The sequence below is a fragment of the Ischnura elegans genome, chromosome 3 (assembly GCF_921293095.1).
Source record: "Ischnura elegans chromosome 3, ioIscEleg1.1, whole genome shotgun sequence".
NCBI lineage: Eukaryota > Metazoa > Arthropoda > Insecta > Odonata > Coenagrionidae > Ischnura > Ischnura elegans.
In genome coordinates, this window is record NC_060248.1 from 96,309,908 (window position 1) to 96,331,930 (window position 22,023).

A 22,023-nucleotide genomic window follows, 5' to 3' on the forward strand; every position below is an offset into this window, starting at 1 on the left:
ACTGAAAAACAATTACGATCATTATCGCTTGTCACATTTTCAATACATTAATACTGGTAGAAATAATTATCTTCATCGACGCCAGGAAAAAAATTTCAATAAAATTGTTTATATTAAATCCAATGGAGTCCTTTCCCTCAATAATCACAGAACTCACCACTCTGAAGTAATTATATGTTCAGAAGTCCTCGCCAAGAGTCAAAGGCTTAAGTTAAGGAATTATATGAAATTCTTGTCGGTGCAGTTACTTTCTCCATGCATATATTACTTTAAGTATAATTAAATAATTTAGGAATCGGCAAGAAAAAATGCCTTTAAATGAATCATTAAATCGACCTCAGAGGCTCTCTCTCGTTTTAAAAGTGACCGATACTCTATTGATAATGTACTGTAACTGCATGAATCTTTTCACTGATACGCAATAAAACAAGAAATAGAATTTTTTATCGAAAGATGTGCTAACAGCAGTGCTGGCAGAATATAACTGCCAGCCTTCAGCTTACATATGGACAAACAGTGGCGTGAATAGGAATACCTATTTATAAATGACCTAAACTCCAAGAAATACTATATTTTATATTAAACAAGGTCAAGAAAAGGAAAAAAAATAGTAAAAAGGAATATGCCTCGGGGGGGGGGGGGGGGGGGTTGGATGGCCTGGAGTGGCGCTTCTCCCCCCCTGAAAAAATCTGGTAAAATTTTTGAAAAGTGACATGCCTGGAAATACATTTTACATTATTTTGGCACTAAAAATTGAACTTGAAGCAGATGCAGTTATTATGTGTCAAAACTAGACAATAGCTTTAAATTTTTTTTTCTCTGAAGCTTTACCTATACCCTCATTGTGACGGCTGCCCGGTCCCACGCTACTGCGCTCGCCGCTCTTCTTTTGTCATCACTATATTTCCACCTCCGACCGCGGCGGTGGCGCATCGTAAGGAAGCGAGGAGGTGAGCCAGAGAGGGATACTCGAGGCAGTCGTTCGAAGGAGACCCGACGGCGATGCCTGCCCGAATCACTGAGGTTTCAATTTTCGGTAGCGTAGTTTTTTCTTTATGTTGGCGAGTGACCTGCTGCCCAGATCCTCGCTTCGAGTAAGCTCATCCTGTTTGGGAAAAAGGCCAGTCTATACCTTAGTTTTTTTTTATCCTGATTACCTTCCCCTAATTCCCGGTGATGAAAAAGGGAGTGGTTTGACCGCTAGCACGGTCCCCCCCCCCCAACTTTTACTGAGGGAATTACATTCCCCAAGTGGGAAGTTGGTATAATTCCGTGTACGGGCGGAATAATTTCACTCTTGCTCAGCATCCCGTACTGGCGCCCAATAGTTCATCACAACGGACCTCGACCCATAGCTTAACCCGCGGCAGAACTGTCACATCATCCCCCCATAGTTACGCCGCTGTGGAAAAATATCGTCTCGCGGCCGATTTAAGTTTGATGACGCATCTGCACTACGTCGTCTCAGAATTTGAGGTTAGTAACTGAGCGATACCATCACTCTTTTACACCCGCAGCGCTAAGACTCATTTTTCACCCAAAAAACCTCTCACAGACGCAGTTTTCTGAGAAACAGAAATGAACTGCGTATCCTCAAAATATTGCAAACAGCCGAACTAAAAAATGGTCGCTCGATTGCGAGAATGGTTTAGAACTGGATGATCACGAGAAACATTTTTTTATTTCTGCACAATAAAATATTTTAAAGATACGACTACCATATATGAGTACTAGTGTCGAGTACAGGGTTTTGGTATTTATTTCAGTACGTGAAACATCTTATTTCTCCTAATGAAATTCCTTGTATATTTCCACTCTTATTCATTTCAAACGACCCAGGATTTCGACTCATGTTTCTAGGAGACCCAGTTTTTCACCTTGAAAATGACATGTAATGCATAATGGCATTATGCGCCGAAACCAGGGTCGGATGAAATAAGTGTGGAAATAGACAAGTGCTATAATACGTTAAATATCTAAGATTTTTTAAGAATTTTAAGAATTACACCGGAAACTGTGTTAGAAGCATACGTTAGAAATGCAACCGATTACAATATTTGTCACGGGTACTCGGAATTGATAGTGTACACAACGGAGAAATTAGCCGCCAGAATGTCGGGTGAATAGTCTCGTTTGGTCGCACGAGTGGCGTAACTATTGGGGGGGGGGGATAGATTCCTCCAAAGAGTCAGACAAATACAAAAATTATTTAAAACTATTTTCTAGTTTTGACAAATGGTAACTGATTATTATTAAAAATGGTAACTGAATCTGCTTAAAGTTAGATTTTAGTGACAAAATGATGTAAAATGTATTTTCAAGCATGTCATTTTTCAATAAAATTTCCCGGAATCCTCCTTGCCTGGGGGGGGGGTCCCCCCTCCTGTGCCTCTCCATCCCCCCAAAGCGTATTCCTATTTAAGCTACTGAGTCGCACGTATTCGTGAAACCAGCCAAGAGGAATCAAGCGAAGACCGTCTGTGAAAAATAGATTTTCGAGAAATCTTTACCTCTGGTCGTGGGATGGATCTCTGTGTTTTATTTAGGAAACTCCGTCACTGTAAAATATCAAATCGTGGCCCTCCAGGCGCCTTTCATTAAGAACAAGCTAATTCTAATGATCTTCCATTTCTCTTCACCACTCTTCGATTCTTAAGCGCCCCATCATTTACATCAGCCCAACCATCACATGCCATAAATATCCACTTACCCTCATCTGTCCAACGCCTAATAAACCAACCAGTGGCTCTGCGAGGGGGAGGGGTCCGGCCACCCCAGAAATAATAATGCGCACTTACTTAGCATCGCAAAGGAAAACCAAATATTGAAAAATCTTGAATTTACAAAAGATTTCTTTGAAAAATGAAGTTTTTTCGATTATGAAAAGTATGAAAATTAGTTTTAAATCCTTTACTTAGTACCCTGTTTTTCAAAAATTTTCTCCCCTGGATTTGCCCCGCCCCCCACTCCGAACAAAAATCCTGGCTATGCCACTCAAACAAACCGTCAAATCAACCGTTTGAAACCACTGCGCGTTGTATTAAGAAAATCATTTTCCGCGAAAATCATTTATTCTTCATCTTAAAATATATAAACCAAGGATAAATAATTCCTCTCTCTCTCTGTCGAAAGGGACGTTGTCTGTCTGCGTGAGGCTAATCAGCGTGGGGATACTCTTTCACTTGCTTCTACAAAGTCTATGCGGATTCCAGTACTCTAAAGTATTCATCAATGCTGGAGAGTGTTTGTTTGCGTAGCACAAAAACATCAGATATAATTATTTATTATTTTAAATACAGGCTTCGCTATAGATAGCCTTTATTTGGATTTAAGGATTGAATCATTGAACGAGTAAATGAGCCAGATCCCAAATGACTTCACCAACTTATGATAAGTGGGTGGCAACTGTAGCAATTAGAAATTTATACCTACGAGGGTATGGATAAATGGAGGAGATTTATTTTCCGTCGCAATTTATCTTCCCCCTCCATCCATCGAAATATTTTAATGATTGCGATTCCGCGTTCGGGTGAACGATTCCAATAGGTATAACCGTAGCCAAGTTGTAAAATATTTTACGTGCACCTTGCCTTGTTATCCAACCAGTGGCGGATTACATTTCTCGAAAATATCAGAAGATGGAAAATGCAGTTTTTAATTCACCAGTTAAAAAATCTATGCTAAACAATAATTAACGGATAACTAAGAGCCACTTGTCAACGCATATCAGACCGCGGACGCATTGTCGTAGAGAGGCAATGCATACCACGAAAGCGTCGCGGAAAGTGATCAACAACATCTCCCCCACTCCGCCATTCCCACGACCTTAACCCGCCCAATTATACTCCGAAACCTAATGTTGTTTCAGTACGAGGGCCCCGAAATACATTTCCCAATGAAGAAAAGATACCTAATACGAGGTGTTCAGGAAAAACGGAAACTAAATCTTTAATTTTTCGCGAGTTGTAAATGTCCGATTGTCAATTTTTTATTATGCTGGTATACATGCCTCTGACGTATGATAAAATTTTCAGTTGCATTCATTGCTTAATTTGTCTGTGGGAGCCGCTAAGGTTAGACTTTTTTATGAGCTCAGCGATTTTCGGCTCGTACTCAATTGCTTGTAGTGATTTTTTTGCCAAAAACAATAGAGTAACTATGCATGGGCATACCCAGCAGCTGCCCCTGGAGATAAAAATAAATTTATTTCAAATTGAAAATTTTGAACAAATTTCCTTTGAATTCAAGAAAATTGATATTATTATAAAACATGCAATCAAAATAAAAATATTTTTTCCGAGGAAATATTTTAAAAACCAAAAGGCGCTATTACGTAGGCTTCCGCGGTGATTAAATTGATGATTGGTTTCCGGGTTGATTCCGCGAGGACTCAGTTTTTGGCGGAAGATAGTTTCGACCACGTTCCTGCTCGAAAGAAGATCCAAATACGGGAGCCGGAACGCGCCCGAAAAAAATGAGTGGACGCGGAATTAACCCGGAAACTAATCATAAAAAAGCGCTGTTATAATGTTCTTGAAATTTTCGTTTCATAACCTTTTCTGTGTTACAACTTCAACGACCACGGCTTGCCCCCTCTAGTTTTGATGCTGGGTACGCCCTTGTAACTATGCCCCAGCCCAGTGGCGTTACTAGGAATATACTTTTGGGGGGGGGGGGCCTAGGGGGCGCCTCCCCCCCTCCAAAACAATCGGGGTCCGAGAAAATTTTTGAAAAATGACATGCCTGGAAATGCATTTTACATCATTTAAGTACTTAAAATTTAACTTTAAGGAGATGCAGTTATTATATATCAAAACTAGACAAGAGGTTTAAAATAATTTTTTTCCCCTAGGCTTTGGGGGGAATCTATCCCCCCCCTAGTTACGCCACTACCCCAGCCTCCATATTCGCCAGACAAGACTCCTTGTGGCTATTTCCTATTTCCAAAAATAAAGAGAAACTTCAAGGGCCGTTGTTTTACAAGCATAGGTGACATTAAAAGAAATCGCTGAAAGAGCTGAAGGCTATCCCAAAGATCGAATTTGGGAAGTGTTTCTAGGATTGGAAGAAGCGCTGGCACAAGAGCATGCTATCAAATGGGACTCTTTTAAAGAAGGAAAAATTAATGTACACGAGAGAGAAATATTTGTTGCAGAGCCCTGAAAATAACTGGAATTCGTCAAACGTATACTGTGGGAAGATTTTCGGACGAGAAGTAAAAGAGTGGTGCTATTTCGCACCAATCCGGCCACACCATGAATATGCATCGAGCGTATGAGATTCGGTGCACAATGACTTAATCCTTGAAATTAACAAAATACAAAAGAAAGCTGCGTGATTCGTCAAAAAGTGCTACGGGCGTACAGAAAGCGTTGCACATGTTAAAAGAATTTGGTCGGGAGCCGCTTGGGACTCGTCGGCTGCACGCTAGACTTAGGTACATTGCTTGAGCAATAGGGTAGTTTCCTTCATCAAAGAAAACGAAAGGCATTGATTGCGATTCGTTACCCACCATTAGTGTATTCATAATACACAAATTATTTGGTTTTTGAAATACCGGTTTAGACGAATGGCAAGGGTCAAATTTTATCCTCATTTGAAAAAGGCCAGATTGGCGCCCATGCGATTGATTCCACTCCACGTGACGTCACAGGGACCTAGTTTCTACACGAGAGGATAGGAGTTATACATCGTCTGAGGTTACCAATGCATGCATGAGGCACAGAGCTCAGGGAAACATGTCTTAATAATCACCTATTAAAACTGGCTAAGTTCGGAAAGTTTTCTTCGTTTGATAAGGTATTAATAAACCTTTTTTAAGCCAAGCGCTACCAGACAGCAAGGTACTAGGCTAGCCGCTAGCAGCCTGCGTCGTATCAGCGCTAAGCCTCGCCTCAAGGTCACCTCGCAGGGCGGGAGGGGGAACCAGAAATACGTCACGCAGAGAGACTTCCCGACATTCATACTTAAGCGTCGCGTTTTCGCGCGCTTGAAAATTTTCACTTTTCATTTAATCGCGAAAAATAGATGTTGTCATTTAAAAATCAAAAAGCGTGAAATACGTACTCCAGGAGTAATAATCTTTCGATTAAAGCAATAAAAAAATAATAGGAAACCACCCTATTGACATTGGCTACATGGGCGTACCCAGCGAGGGGCAGGAGAGGGCAGCTGCCCCCCCTCTAGAATCAAAAATCGCAAACGTCTTCTAGGAATATAATAATTTTTCAAACAAATAATTTGAAAAACTAATAAATAGCTATTACAGTTTCCTTAAAATGTTGATTTCATTCACCTTTTCCATGCTCAGGGATGCCGACTAACAAAAAATTTGGGGGGCCCAAACCGGGGATCTTGCCCAAGGAAATTTTATAAGTAGTGAGTTTTCAGTTTTTTAAGCATTTTAGAAGAGTCATATGATCAACATTAGAACCCTGATAACTCGAATGTCGATATATGGACACTCTGGGGAAAATCGACAAGCCTGACACATTTTTTGCTCACACTCATAACGAATTTTTGAGGGGGCTCGGGCCCTCGGGATCTTTAAGAGCGACACGGAGAACATCATACTACAACCGTATTTTTCCCATCACGATAAAGGAATTTGGATTTGAAATGAATGGTTGGCGTAATTTCTTTAGAGCATTTCCCTTTTATGTGTCAACGGATGGTGTTCTAACATCCCCCAACACACGCCTATTGAGGCAGCTAGAGGGGTAGGTACTACGTAGATGTAGACGAATAAATAAATATATTTTTCAATAGCCCCGTTATTTTGTGAACACACCTCGTATGTATGAAGATCGTACGTATGTACGCAGGCGTATATCACTAGAATCGCAGAGCTCCCTCGTCTTCCTGGCCATAGTTCACGAGGGCCAAAATACCCTCACAAACCTCATCTCCCCTTCTCCCTCGCACCTGCCTTCCTGCCCCATCGCTATTCGCGCAACCGTCCCCCCACTCCAAGCGGAGTTCCTTGCGCCCCGTTGGAGGTGTTGACGGACATAGGCGGTCCTTTGGAGCCGAGGAGGGAAGATAGGGGAGGGTTAGCTGCCGCGGGGTGTGGGAGCAGGGATTCAGGACAAGACGACCGGCATCGCAAGGGCCACTCACAATTAGACGGGCAGGGGCGCACAGAAGATCCAGACATGGCGGCATTAGTCGAAGGACGATCTAAAATCTCTCCATGGGCTCTTCAACAATTTATTTATTTATTGAGAGAGTTTGAAGAATGAAGAGAGAGCCGCATTTTTTTTTGTTTTTCCGATACGTCGCCTACTTCTCGAGCTATTCGTGGCGAAAAATCGAGGGAGTAAACCCTCTCGCAGATAAGTTGATGACGTCACCGATTCATGAAAAGTGCGTGGCAACTTTCGCGTTTCTTTAATTTAAAAATTATGAGAGAATGGTTGAACAAGGAAAATTTATTTTTCGTCGTAACTCATTTTTCTCTTTCATCATGCCGGGGTGCAGCTAGGAATTGAGGGTAGTGGGGGTTTAAGGCGCAATTAATACTGGAAGGTTTGGGGGGCATGGGATACCTGCTAGGGTAAGCAGAAGGTGCGGGGACCCTTACCCAGAAAGTTTTCTATATAAATTGCTCAAAATGGTGAGTTTAACGGCTTTAGGAGGAATATTTTAGTAATCTTTACGCTATTTTGTAAGTTATATTAATCCAATAAGTAAAATGGATTAAAATGAAAAATTTCTCTGAGCTCTGGGGGGTCGGGGGGTTATCTCCCAAAACACCCCCTCGCTGCACCACTGACCTAGTGTATATTAACATCATTAATTAACAATCTTAAGATTGGTTTGACGCAGCTTTCGATTCCGTACTACTGGCTGCTAACTCTCTCCTTCTCTGCGGCTATCAACGTCCAAGCCTCGCTTCCATATAGAAGCATGCTCCAATCGTGGCGTCTGATGAATTTTATTCTTACTACTATGCTTGTATTCTCAGCTGTAAGAAGAATCTTCTTTTTGTCGAAAACCCTCTTCGTCTGCGGTATTCTACTATTTATTTCTTGCTTTGTTAGTTCGGCTTCCTAATTATCAAAACTTTTCCGACTCTTCAAAATTATGTTTTCTTGGATTAATGTTTGTTCTGGCCTCCTCCCTTTTGCCGCATATTGGTATCTTAGTATTATTTTAATGAATAAATATTTCGAATCTGAGTTGATGACCCCCATTTCTCAACTGTGGAAAGCGATAGTAAAATATTGTCAACTTATAAAACTATTTACTGCTGTGAAAAAGAAAATTTTGGAAATTTCAGAATATTGTATTAATAAAAGAAAAATCAAAATTTCAGGGTTTTTATCAGTATTGTCCACAAAAAAACAAGGCGTTGGTGAATTTTACAGAACTTCTTTGTTGTAACAATTCTAAACTGTATGTCAAAGATTGTATACTAGTTCTCGATCTCTTTAGTGCTTGGGTGTACCGGAGCACTTCGAACTGGATATGCGCACTTTATTTTGGAAATACAGAGGTACGCATTTTATCTCAATGGTTAGGCCAATTCGATATTGACTCAAAATAGAAAAGACAAGATTATGTTGACTGTGTGCAAATTGGTTGCTGCATTAAAAAACAACATTTGAAAATCCAAATAAAACAGGTAAAACTGAAAAATTCTTTCAAAGATTTTCAATACCTTGGTTAGGTTCAAGTTTGCAAAGGCTCAATTTTTGTCAAATACAGATTGGTAATGAAACGTAGCGAACACGTTGTAAGAAAAGACGAGCATAATGATTGAAGTGATTTCGGCGAAAAATAGGTTATTTATACTAGACAAAAAAGAGAGATTTCCGAATCTCTTTAATTATATTTTTCTATATTAAATACAAATAATGTATAATACGAATAGTTCTATCCCTGAAGTGCCGTTAAAATTATTTTAAATCTAGGAATAGGCTGTCAATCTATAATAGTGAACAGGTATGGTTCGTAGATTTAAAATTCTTGCGGATAAAAACTTATATTTATGAGATAATGTTACCGCAGATGAAGGATTAAATCAATCTTCGAAAAATTGTTCTCATACGACGAATAATATCTTGAAGTCAATCAGCCGATCCTTCGTTCGAGTATTTGGCTTCATTAGTTTCAAATTTGAGTTTAATTAATTTGTAATTCTAAAAAAGAAATCTAGCCATTACACTTCCTGTAAATATCATTGCCATCGTCGCGCATATATGAAACCTTCATACCACCCCACACTGAGCTTACTGACAGATGACGTAATTGAAGTAGCAAATAAGATCTCCGACTTCCTCGATTACCCTATTATCATCTAAGAAGAGCGTTTCCTCTTCTTGTAGCGTGCGTTATATGCCAAAACTTCAGGACGAGAATATAGGTAGGCATTGATTATTCGGAAAGTGTTGGCTACCTCCGAGAGAAGCCAAAATCACCATCATGAAATAAAATTCCTCAGAATCGAGAGGGTGTACGGAGTACTTAATGTAGGAGAACGTTGCGTTGATAAAAAAATTTCCCTCATATCCTTGTACGGGTAAAACAAGAATGTAAGAAATTTCTACGTAGTTTGAAAAGAAATGGAATCGAAATCAAATTTTAAAAAATGAAAAAAGGAACATGGTTTGGAAATACTTCTATGAGATATCCTCTATAGTATTTTTTATGCTAAATAGGTAGAGTTTCTCGTGATTAAGAAGGTATACATTTTGTTACTACTCTCTTTGATTGTTTTTGGCCAACAAAAGATGAGAAAAATTAACATTTGGTAGCGGTAATACGTAACAGACATACCTAACTGCTCAACAGTCACAAAAAGTGCCGGTACAGTTCAACTTTGGAAAGAGAATTCTAAAATGTCACCAATATCTGAGCAGGTCAACGTCTCTTGCGAGCAACTGGCATTTCTATCTATGGACGCAACCGAGTTCCGAAATGAAAAGGCCTGTACGCGGTGACGTGATGATTTCGTGGCAGCTTCAAGCGCTCTATCAACGCGCGTGCGATTATCGGCGTAATCGCATCGATTAAAGTTTGGAAGGAGCAATGTTTGAGCATGCTCTCGCAGCTGGAGATTTTATGGCCGAATAGGACGAAACGAAATGCATGGGAAGGAATGCGTTGTGTACTGACCATCGCTTGTTTCCTTTGTCGTCCCATTAATAAACAGGAGTCATCATTCTCATCGTCGGGGAACGGGAGGGACTTGGGAAAACAAACGCGTGGAAGGCGAGCGTTTCGCAAATGCTGAGTCGGCGTCCGCACGGACGAACAGCGGGGAATGCATTGCGCGGTCAAGTCATTGTTAGGATTCCATAGTCTGGAAGAGAGAGAGAGGGGCAGAAGGAGGGGGGTATTATTTAAGGAAATAACCGTGGAAAGCTGGTGGCGCACCAATACGCAGTCACCCACAAGTGCACCTAAGGGGAACGTAAGTGATTTTGGAGTTGGCGAGTGAGATATCGTGGGATTTGGTTCGATTTCTCCCTCTAATATCGCGTGAGATTGTTCAAAATGCGTATTTTCAATGTAAAGATATTAATGTATACTATAGTATAATTAATGTAATTGTATAGTTTATTGCGTTGGATTAAAAAAAACAATTTGTTTAGTTATTGTAAGGGGGAAACACGTTTTGCTCTTTTTAATCCAGTTTTATCGCAATTTAGCTCTGTTTCTTGCGGAAAATAATTACTTGATACTTGCCAGGACTCCCCTTTCTCCCACGTGAGATTGGGTGAGAATCGTATTGATTCTCTTCCCAATAAACGCCTCACGTAATTAACAGATAATCGATAAGGTGCGATGATTTCAACTAGGTCATTTGCCTTGACTAGGATTATTGCACTCCGGATCTCATGAATTTACGGATAGTTTTCCTCCTCTGACACTTCCACGGCATTCTCTACTACTGCAGTTTAAAGTATTCAACCATCAGATTTTACTATGTAAATTTTATTCCATTGTACTCTAATTAATTAACAAACTCTCCATATGGAAAAGTTGTTTTAAATTTTCTCAATAGATGGCGACTGTAACAATTATTTTTCAGAAATTTATTTAATCGCTCTTGTTCAATTGATTGCATGATTCGCCACTGAAAAGTAGAAAATATAAATATAATATTATAAAAAACACGCTTGACCTAAAAAAAATCAAAAACAGATTTTCATCACTCGGAGAATAAAGCGTGGTTTAATAAAGTTACACGTTTTATAAAATATATTGTGTACCTATGAAGGACCAGAACACTCTACAGCGTTTGTTGTCAGTTAAGTTTATTTCCTTTAATTTTAGTGTGCTTTTGCACGCGCTCACTTGAAGCCTGTATTTCTCATTCTCCTTCACTAACACTGGAGAGGTTACACTGATCCCCTGTACACTTGTATAGTGATATTTCCCCTGCGGGAGCACATACATTCATGCCGCTGAAGAGGTGGTATCGGATGGTATTCACCGGAAGCTGGACCGATTCCGGGTTTATAAACCGGGCAATTTTTGAGGGGGAAAGACGGACGTTGAATTAATTGAAACTTTCCCGATCCGAAATTGCCATGGAACGCCCACATAACTTGTGCAACCAAAATGACTCAAGCCGCTATATCTTCCCTGAATCCAATTATAAAGAGGAGCAAGATGCGTCTGGAGACAAAAAGGACCCTCTACTTATCAAAGTCCCGTCCACTACTCACATATGGATACCCGGCATGGGCAGCTACAACAACCTAAAGAAAATCTGCGCAGTACAAAATAAACTGCTGAGACGAATCGTCGACGCTCCATGGTTCGTCAGGAATGACTTCATCTGTGGCAACCTCAAAATCCCTCCTCTCGGCCAAAACCTCACCACTATTAAAACACAATTCGAAATTTCTCTCAGCAAAACAGACACCCGCCTTTTACACCAAATTTGGAACTATGAACCTAACCCTCACTTCAATCATAGATGACTAAAATTCCCCCTTCGATTAACACCCCTCCAAACCCAATGAAAAACACTTAAATAAACATACCTTCCAATAAAAATACGATCAATATAATTACAATCAAACCATAAAACGCATTCCCCACACAGGAACTGTATAATACGCCCTACACATGAAACTACCTAAACTTAAAAAAACCAACGACACACATGTGATTAGCAGCCCGGGCTGAACATCGCAGGATATGCGCACCAGCGCAGCCCAACCTGTCTGTCGTTGATTTAATTGGTTAGAAAAAGTTTGATGGCTAGGCAAGGCATGTTTTTCATTCATGCGGCATGCTTTGAATCGCGATGTCATAGAAGCCCCGCGCTGTAATCTACAGCTTTTCACTATTAAATTTTTGTGGAAATTAAAAGAGGTAAATATTACCATATTTGTAGTTTGACATTCATGCCAAATAAATCTTGTCTATTCCGAAAGTCATAGCAAACGGGTGCATAGCAGCTATGAATGTTTTTATAGTGATAAATTAATTCATTCTTCATATATCAATTCAAATAGGTACATGATACGGGTCTTTTATTCAATAACTAGATGAATTTGACATAAAGTGATATTACAAAAAACATTTAAATGCCTGTCTATCACAAATGTATGGAGATAAGTAAACAAAAGGAAAAAAAACAAAAGAACAAAACCATGGGTGAAAGCTTAATTGAACTGAAACGATACTTATTTAAAAAGGTTATAAAAATACTTAATAATATAGTAAAGGGTCGAGGGGAAATTTTATGAGTTAAATATCTGAGTTTTGCCAATTTTACCTATAGAAACATTAAATTGACATGGCAGTTAATACTTTATACAAATTTGCATTTTATAATCAAGAGTATCTTCCCAACCAGTTTTTCCATTGTATGGCTAGGATATGAGTATTATGCGCCAATAAACATGTCCGAAAACTTAAGGAGAGTTATCACCTGTTTTTCCGTTGACGATTGCCTTAGGCAATCGTAAAACAGGTTACCGAGATTTTTGCCTCTAACTTTTAATAACATTTGGAATTCCTGCCTTCACATATATTTACTTTAGCTAATTAATAGCTCAGCTTAATTATTCTAGTGGAGTCGTCAGTCTATCGGAAGACCTTTGGAAGATTTAAAGAAGTTGGGCCCGCTTGGACCCTTCCCAAGTCTTTGAATTGAACATATGTTTTTTCTCTGAAGCTGAAGCCTCTCCATGAGAATAAAATACAGAAAGTGGGTGTTGAACTCTCAATAGTCTCACAGTATCATTGTCAAAAACATTATTAACGATAAAGCAAACAAATGCATGTAAATACAAAGTAAATACACAAGAAAGGGTAGGATTTAATGCTGATCAAACAAGCAATCACGATTTGGACTTGGTAACTCTAAAAAATACAAGGCAATTTATATTATATTTTAACTGATATAGAATTTAAAAAAATGGTAAAACTCAGTCATTTTACTGTATTATATCATTTTTTTAGAGATATTTTCCTTTCAAATTTAACGAGCATTACAAATTTCTATCATGGAACTAATTGGCTACTCCACGGCACATATCATCACTACATTTCAGTTTTATAGAAATCAGACATATTAGCAATTCCAATATCATGTGGTTCTAAATGTTCTAATGTTCTAGGGTGCGAGCGTGAGATGATTCCTAGGAGATGTGAAGGGGGAGGTGTAGCAGTGGGTTAAGGGGTGTGGAGGGGGAGAGATTGCAGGGACGGCGCGCCGCCGCCGCACAAGGCACGGGAGTAAATATGTCGACGAGGGCATTAGTCGGGAGCCGGAGAGTCCCTGACTCCTCCATCCCCCGCCCTATCCAAGGGAATGGTAAAATTTGTCCTGGGAGTGTGGAAACGATAAAAACGGAAGAAGAGAACGGACTGGGGGATAAGAGGATGCGGAGGAGGAATGGTGAGATGTTTTATTGGAAAAGAGGAATGGGGTCGCTCGAGCCAGGGTCATTGCAGAGACCAAAGAATATTTATTTATTTATTACATTAGGTAATAAATAAATATTCTCTATAATATACTGGTTTAGGATGTGAAGGAGGAATGTTTTATCAGAAAAGAGGAATGGGGTCGTTCGAGCTAGGGTCATTGCAGAGGCCAGAGAATAGTTATATATTTATTACGTCGCAAAAAATATTCTTTGCTATGCGTCTGGACACATGAAAATATTGAACTGAGTTGATTTTCTGGAGTGCCTGTAAAGTTTAAATATGAGTAATAAGTCGGCCTCTGTTGATATAATATGAAGAACCGATTATTTCTACAGGGGTACCTAAACCGTCATTGTACTATGCAGTGGCGTAACTATGGGGGGTGGATGAGGGGATACATCCCTCCCAAAGCCTCAGAGAATTAAAAAAGTATTTTAAAAAATTGTCTGGTTTTGAAAGGTAATAACTGCATCTGGTGAAAGTTAAATCTTTAGTGCCAAAATGATGTAAAGTGTATTTCCATTCATGTCATTTTTCAAAATTTTCCCGAAGCCCCCGTTGCCTGGGGGAGGGGTCGCCACCCCAGGCCATCCCATCCCCCCCAAAAGTATATTCCTAGTTACGCCACTGGTACTAGGGAATTGTAGCATTGTTTCGTATGTATTACAATATGGTAAAATAAAATATCTATTGTAAAGCAAAGCAAAAAATTCAATCCGCAAGGAACATACGAGAGGTTGAACTGAGTTGGATGTGTACAATTGGGTTTATTCAGTGAATATATTATGGTATAATTTTATGTAATATCATTGAGTGCAATTAGTCAAGGTCTAATCGAAGAAGCATTATAAGGTCGATGTGTAATTCATTACTTATGACCGCAGCACGATGAACTGGATGTGTTACTGAATAGAAAAATTTAACATTTCTAAAAGCTCGATAGCAAAATTATCATACGACTCGTCTCTAAAATATACTTTTCTTTGTTCCCGTGCACAGATCATTCTTAACTCGATGCACCGCTACCAGCCGCGATTCCACGTGGTGCACCTGACGCCAAAGACTGAAGACGGCAGCCAGACGGAGAACTTCAAGACGTTCGCATTCCCCGAGACGAGGTTCACGGCTGTCACGGCTTATCAGAACCACAGAGTGAGTGAGTTATGTGCTCCCATTGTGCTATCAAAGGACAATACATCTACTCTCCCACACCCCACCACTGCCGAGGCCACTACATTAAGCGTTTCCTTTTAATTCCTGTACGCTACCTCCTTGACCTTCCGCAAGTCTATTCCCAAGTTCCGCCGCGTCGTGTCGACGGTCATGGTTCCTCTTCATTCTACGCCAATGCTAGAGACAGTCCCATTTCGGTCACATTCAAGAATACTGGCAACGAGAAGCAGATGGTGTAGAGTGTTGGCTTCCCACACCGTGGGCTCGGGTTCAAATCCCGGTGGTGATAGAGAATTTTCAGATACTGCCAGATCCCTGCTAGAATGTTGTGTGGAGAACATTTCAAGCGCAACACTCCGTCCGTCGGATGGGACGTTAAGCCGTGGTCCCCTTGGCGCCTTTCGTTAGGAGTATGCTAATGCCGACGCCGGGTTTTTCTCCACCCTACCTTACCTACCCCTTCCCTCATGGCGCAAATGACCTAAGCTGTCGGTCGCCTCCTCCAAATACCATAATACCATACCATACCGAGATTTTTAGGCCAATTATTTATATTCAAAGCGAGGGAAAATACCGCTGAAAATGACCAATGGCTTTTTAAATGAAGATTGAAACATAGCTTAAATCAGTTATACATGAGTATATTGATTCAAATGTTGATACGTCTCTTTCGGGTAATACACCGCGTGGGTCCATTGTTCTCGGACGACAGTTTCGCCGGCGTTACAGTCGGCTTCTTCAGGTCAGTCACTTCACACACTTCACTGACCTGAAGAAGCCGACTGTAACGCCGGCGAAACTGTCGTCCGAGAACAATGGACCCACGCGGTGTATTACCCGAAAGAGACGTATCTTCATACTCATCGACCCGCGGAAGCCTGCATAATGATTCAAATGTTATTTATTTTTGTTTATTTTTTGCTACAATATCGAAAAAAGCACTACTTGGCCTGTACATCTGGGTTTTCATCACATTTAATAAGTGAACTAACGCGATAATCCATACCTTATATAGGGGTAACCTACCCTGGCGGGACTCGAACCCGCGGCCTTCGGTTTGGCTGGCGAGGAATTAACCCCACCACCACCGAGGTCGGCAACACATTAAAATCTCGTTAGCACGTTAAAAAGCAGCCCCTAAATTTTTTTATCGAGATTCTCCGTTGAATTATTATTTATAGGCCAATTATTTTCTATAACCATGCGATTTCTTGAAAGTTCTCTCCAATGTACTAACTCCTTCCATATCAGCAGCATCTTTAACAAAGATCAATCACATCACCCCAAATTGTATCCTTATCATAGGTTTGTGTAGCATTCTCACTCCCTAATAAACTCAGATCCATTACTCTGCATAAAATTTTGTTGCTTCTTTTTTAATTTTCAGATCACCCCTAATTCCTTATTCTAACTCACTCTTCTTATCTCCAAAGTACCAAACTAAAACTTATTATTGACCATAGTTATAGATCCTACCAAAAAAATCCTCGCATATGTTGGTCGAAAATATTGCAGTGAATGAAGGGTTCCGCGTTTATTAATTTTCTTTAAGAGTTGAAAGAAATCTTTCATACATCAAAAAATTTGGGTGGTGCAATGTTTTCGAAAAGAAGAAAAGAGACCGCAGTAAGACTTCTACATTATCGCTCGACTTTTCATGCTCACCCAACAGTTGATGATCGCTATTCGAATGGAATGTATAGTAAGAGAAATGGAAAAAAATCGGGTTAGATTTCAAAAAAGGCTACTTCTGTCGGGATGACTACAAATAACTAATCTGCTAGGACTGTTGCATGCTCCGAAAATATATTCAAAGGTAACAACTGAAATTACGAAGGACTGTATAAAATACGTGCATGTTTTTATAAAGTCAACGTTTTATAAAATCACTATACGTCTTACACCCTTTCCTATATTACAAAATGACTTTCCATTTTTTTATTTTCGAATCAAATAATAGACAATTTGCCAATTTTGGTCGAAATCGGATATATCAAGGACGATCACCCGGTCGCATTTGCATGGAATGTCCCTTATGCATGAAAACTGCATGATACGTATGAGAAAAAATTCGCTGATTGGTTCGTAAGCGACAAATTTAAAACTAAATAAAATGGCATCAAATTCTCATTCGAGGGTTTCGTGGAAAACGATCGTAATATTTCGCTACGGGGGGTCGTCCGATACATTTTCAATGCCGGCCACGGAGAGATCCTTCCCCGGAAGGGGGGCACTGCAAAGGCTCGACTTAATGCACCGGACGACAGATTAAATGCTCCACCACGTATTTACTCTCTCAAAAGGGTTCGGGAATCCTTCAAGGGATCATAAAAGGGAGAGATCTAAGAGGAAGATGTGGTAGACAGTGCCACGGATTCCACTACACGGCTGAGCAAACAAAAAAAATATGATCAGAGATGCAGACGATTCGCATCCGTTAAACCCATAATATTGATTCTTCTGATGTCGTGTATTTTAACCATCGATTCGCCCTGACCTTTATAAAACTCTTATACAGACATACCAAAACCACATACTTGAAATGACTTCGACAGAGATCTAGCAAAAAAACTGGCGAAAGAGCATAACTACGGCGATAACTACGCCAAGGGCTGAGCAATCTATGCGCTATTCGAAGACCTAGTTAAATGTCACCGCATTATTTCAAAACCACTGCAAATATCGCTCTCGACGGATCACGATCCATTTTTAATTAAAAGGAATGGCTACTAACGCTACGCTATTTATTTCATTACAAAATTAATTGATAACTTTCGGAACAAAACGATCCTACGGAAGTTTCTAGCATATCGATGTAACTAAATATAAATCTTTATTTATTTTTAACTCACGTTTAAAAAAGTGTTTCTGCTTGCTCATCTTGACCTCCATACGGGTTCCATGCTCTAATTGAACATACAGAAAATCAACTTATTAAATTTTATACATTCTCCACCCATCCCAGACTCAAAACACTTTTTGCAATGCACAAAAAAATTACCCTTGAAAAAAATAATTTTTCAGAATATTTTCTGTTCCGCTGGGTGGCAATAGCTTTCCTTTAATTCTTCCGTTTCTATGTTATAATCTATAGTAAAGTTACATATTTCGTAAGATACTTATATATTAGTTTTCATTTTACGTATATTTGCCATTGTCAAGGGTATGCACATACTAATCAATACTGCTTAAAGGAGGGGCTGCGGTTTACATTTTTAATTGTTCCCCACACTAAGGAATATATATACGAATGGGTTTGGGTAAATACCAATCCCAAAAAATAAGTAGTCAAATGGTTAAATAGCATTTTAAGCGTTCTTTTGAAAGTAGAGTTTCTGGATTAGAACGCAGTGACTCCCAAACAATACTTGAAAGTTAAGGCCTGGGCAAGGTTGCCGTAGAATTATGTCCGCTGGCCGTTGAAGGAATTGGCCGCTGAAAAGAAGTAGAATTTTCATTGCTTACACGAGAAATTTGGTTCGTTCGGAGAAGAAAATTGGTCCCTTGTGTAGAAGGCCTCTCATGAGAGGTGGACGTTAAGAGCACGTTGCATGTTTATTTAGGATCAGAGGCTTCCCCTAAAAATGACGAAGTGACACAGTTCTTAGAAATATTATTCCTAAATGGAATGCATTAGAAGTTGTTTGTAAGGAAAATCACACCAATAATTTCATTTTCTTTTGCAGATAACCCAACTGAAGATAGCGAGCAACCCTTTCGCCAAGGGATTCAGAGACTGTGATCCGGACGACTGGTGAGTATTACGTCAAATATTGTCCACCTTATTCCTAAATTTACCCAATTTTCGATTCTTGTGAGCTGATATTCACGGAACGATACGGTTCCCTTGTATACATAACAAGGAGCCAAACATCAACTTAATCGATTTAAGGAAACCAAAAAAATTTTTAAAATAAAATTAGCTCATTCAGGCATAATGCATTCGGTATTAACAATTCAAGCGGAAGTGACCTATCAAACAAGTAGAAACGGCCTATAGAATAGCGAGGAACCATTTCAAGGAACGAAGTACAAGATTAAATACCATTAGGGACAAGTATGGAAATATTTTGATTGAAAACGAAGACAAATACGAGGGAAAAGTGAAGTAGAAAAGTGTAAGTATATTACTTTGATAATGTTATGTTAATTAGTTAATATAATAGTATGATATTCCGCGGCCGTGCACACGCGCATTATTCACATACCTAGTTCTTACTACGGCACTTGATTTTCTCGTTTCGGAGGGACCTGGTGCCCCATATTCTAACCTCTGTTCCAACCGAATGCTATGTAAACAAAACTGCTCACCCCGCACACAGTATGATCTCATGAAATTTTATTGCAAAACGAAACCACGCAGTATATAATAAATGTAGCACTCACAATCAGTAAATTATGCGGAATATTGGTCAGTTATTCTGTTATACCCAGTGGCGCCGACTCCATGGAGCCTGAGGGGGCCCGAGGCCCCTCAAAAATTCGTTATGGGTGTGTGAAAAAAAATGTCAGGATTTTCGATTTTCCCCGGAGTGCCCAGATATCGAGATTTGAGTTATCAGGGTTCTAATGTTGATCATATGACTCTTCTAAAATGCTTAAAAATCTTAAAACTCGCTACTCATAAAATTTCCCGGGGCAAAATCCCCGGTTTGGGCCCCCCCAATTTTTTTGTAAGTCAGTATCCTTGGTTATATCCTCCCTATTCCTGGGACATATCTACATATTTCTGGTTAATTAGATGTTAACAAACAACATTAGCGATTTCTGTGAATTATGCTTCTGCATGATGCCATCATCTGTCAGGACGCACTGAACCAGTTGCAAAAACGATATTCCTCTTAGCCAAGCGGGGAAAAAATTCAAACGCCGATGCATTGTATACAGTGCGCCAGGACCGACGAGGATTCGTGTATACTAAATAGGAACCGGATATCTAACTGCTGACCCAGCAATCATAAATTTAATAATTCCTCGAAAAGCAAGCAATCGTACGCATCGCCTTAGAGCCCATAATCCTTGGAATGTGATATTTTGTACACTCCCGATGACGGGTAAAACAGTTCTCTTCAGTCTTATACCATGGGCGTACCCAGCGGGGAATAGGGGGGGGGGGCAACTGCCCCCCCTAGAAGCGAAAATAAATTTAGTTCAAAACAAAAGTTAGCAAAAAAATTTCCTTTTGAAGAAATATGATATTAGTTAGTATGAGACATGGAACTACAATAAAAACATTTTTTTTTCAAGCAAATAATCATAAAAACTAATAAATTACCGTCATAATTTCCTTAAAATTTTGGATTCATTAACCTTTTCTGTACAAAAAAGTTACAACTTAAACGGCCACAGCTAGTTTTGACCCCCCCCCCCCCCTAAGTTTTGATTCTGGGTAAGCCCATGTCTTATGCATGTGTGAACGAACTGGTAAACGCTGTTTAAAAACGGCCGACGTAAACCCTTCATAGGTACCTAAGATTCCGATAGAATAGTACCACGGCCGGTATGGGGGAGAGGAGGGTTGAGTTTTGGAGGAGGAAGATTTGGAAGAAAGAGAAGAAGAGAGAGTGAGGGGGGGAGTTGATGGATAGGGAGTTGACGAAGGAAGACGAATGGAGACGGTGGCGGCGTCTGGAGGGACTGCTAGAGGGTGAGGGGGAGGGGGGAAGGGGTGGGAGGGGAATATAAAGGGAGCGGAGGGGTGGGGATAAAAAACGAGCCGAGGACAGGTCACGGGTGGGTAAGAAATAGAAAAGGGAGGAAGGATGAGGGCAGCAGCAGGAGCAGGAGCATCCGAGGTGGAGATGTGTACGTAGGAAGGGTTGAATGGGCAGAGACGCTCACGGATGCTGCGAGCGGGGAAAGTGGAGAGATCAGTGACTCGGAAGCTGTGACGCATTTGAGGAAGTTCCAAAGAGAAACAAAGTACCGTGAAACCTACCTAAAAGACCTCTATTAAAGAAGATAATAAAAATTAATTACCCCTAGAGGTATGTGAGAAGTTCAAATCACCGAAAAAAAAAAAACTTCAAATGTTCAGTAGTACAAAAACCAACGATTCAAAAGACCAACAGTTTACAAATCTAGCCTTCTATCCGCGGCCAGCAGACATTATTGCTTCATGTATACCCCCAGAAATGGCAGTCCTACATTAAATCGAAGTTTTAAAACTCTAGCCAGATAATCATGCCACTTGTATGGAGAAAATTGCATACTAGGTCATTTTATTATCACTATTTAGAGAAATCCTTCACCTCTTTCTCAATTTCGTGGAAACCTATTCATGCGGCCACTAATGTTCAACCCTTTCGGTAGCCGCTTACTACAGGTTTCCTTCACTTACGCGGCGTGCATGCTTGCTGGTTATATAGCCCAGAAAAAGTGTGAAAATTCAATGCTATGAGATCGTCCCAATTAATTCACGCTGAAAGTTCTAAGCATAGCTTACGTGTGTAAGATTTCTTAGCAAAACAATTAACGTAGTCCACGGAGTTTGAGTCCTCAAAACTTATAATCCTAATTTCATACCGCAATGAAGTATTTGAATAGGTCATTTTGAATCATTACATAAGTTAAGCGTTATGGGCTAAGTCATCTATTGCAAGACAGTAATTTTAGCATGCTTAGATAGAAAATCATCAGGTGTAGTTAACATTATTTATATCTCCAAACCATGGCAAACTTCCGTAAATAGGAATGAATATGACTCGCGTATGATTGCCGATTTCACGAGTTTGGTCGGTTTCGCCGCATATAGAGATGGGCATGAATGAAATTCCATCCCAGGCTTTTTAAAGTACCAATCGAAAAAAAATCGGAATGAGAACCAACGATCCATTATTACCGCTCCTTAAATAATTAAGTCATTCGTATAACTAGGAGGTGTTGTGGGTTAGACCGTTGAAAAAGAGGAAACTCGCTGAAGGTAAATTTGTGTCCCCGTTTTTTCCAGTGCTT

At 39.9% G+C, this 22,023-nt stretch overlaps 1 protein-coding gene across 2 annotated transcripts in view; it reads left to right on the top strand.

Annotated features, from left to right (window-relative positions):
* The window catches only part of LOC124156191 (T-box transcription factor TBX1), a 76,320-nt gene that overhangs the window by 25,573 nt on the left and 28,724 nt on the right, over nt 1–22,023 (top strand). For both annotated transcript variants that reach the window (XM_046530571.1, XM_046530572.1), the window contains exons 6-7: nt 14,896–15,048; nt 18,756–18,823. In XM_046530571.1, coding sequence (XP_046386527.1) covers nt 14,896–15,048; nt 18,756–18,823 — 221 coding nt within the window. The remainder of the gene's footprint in view (nt 1–14,895; nt 15,049–18,755; nt 18,824–22,023) is intronic.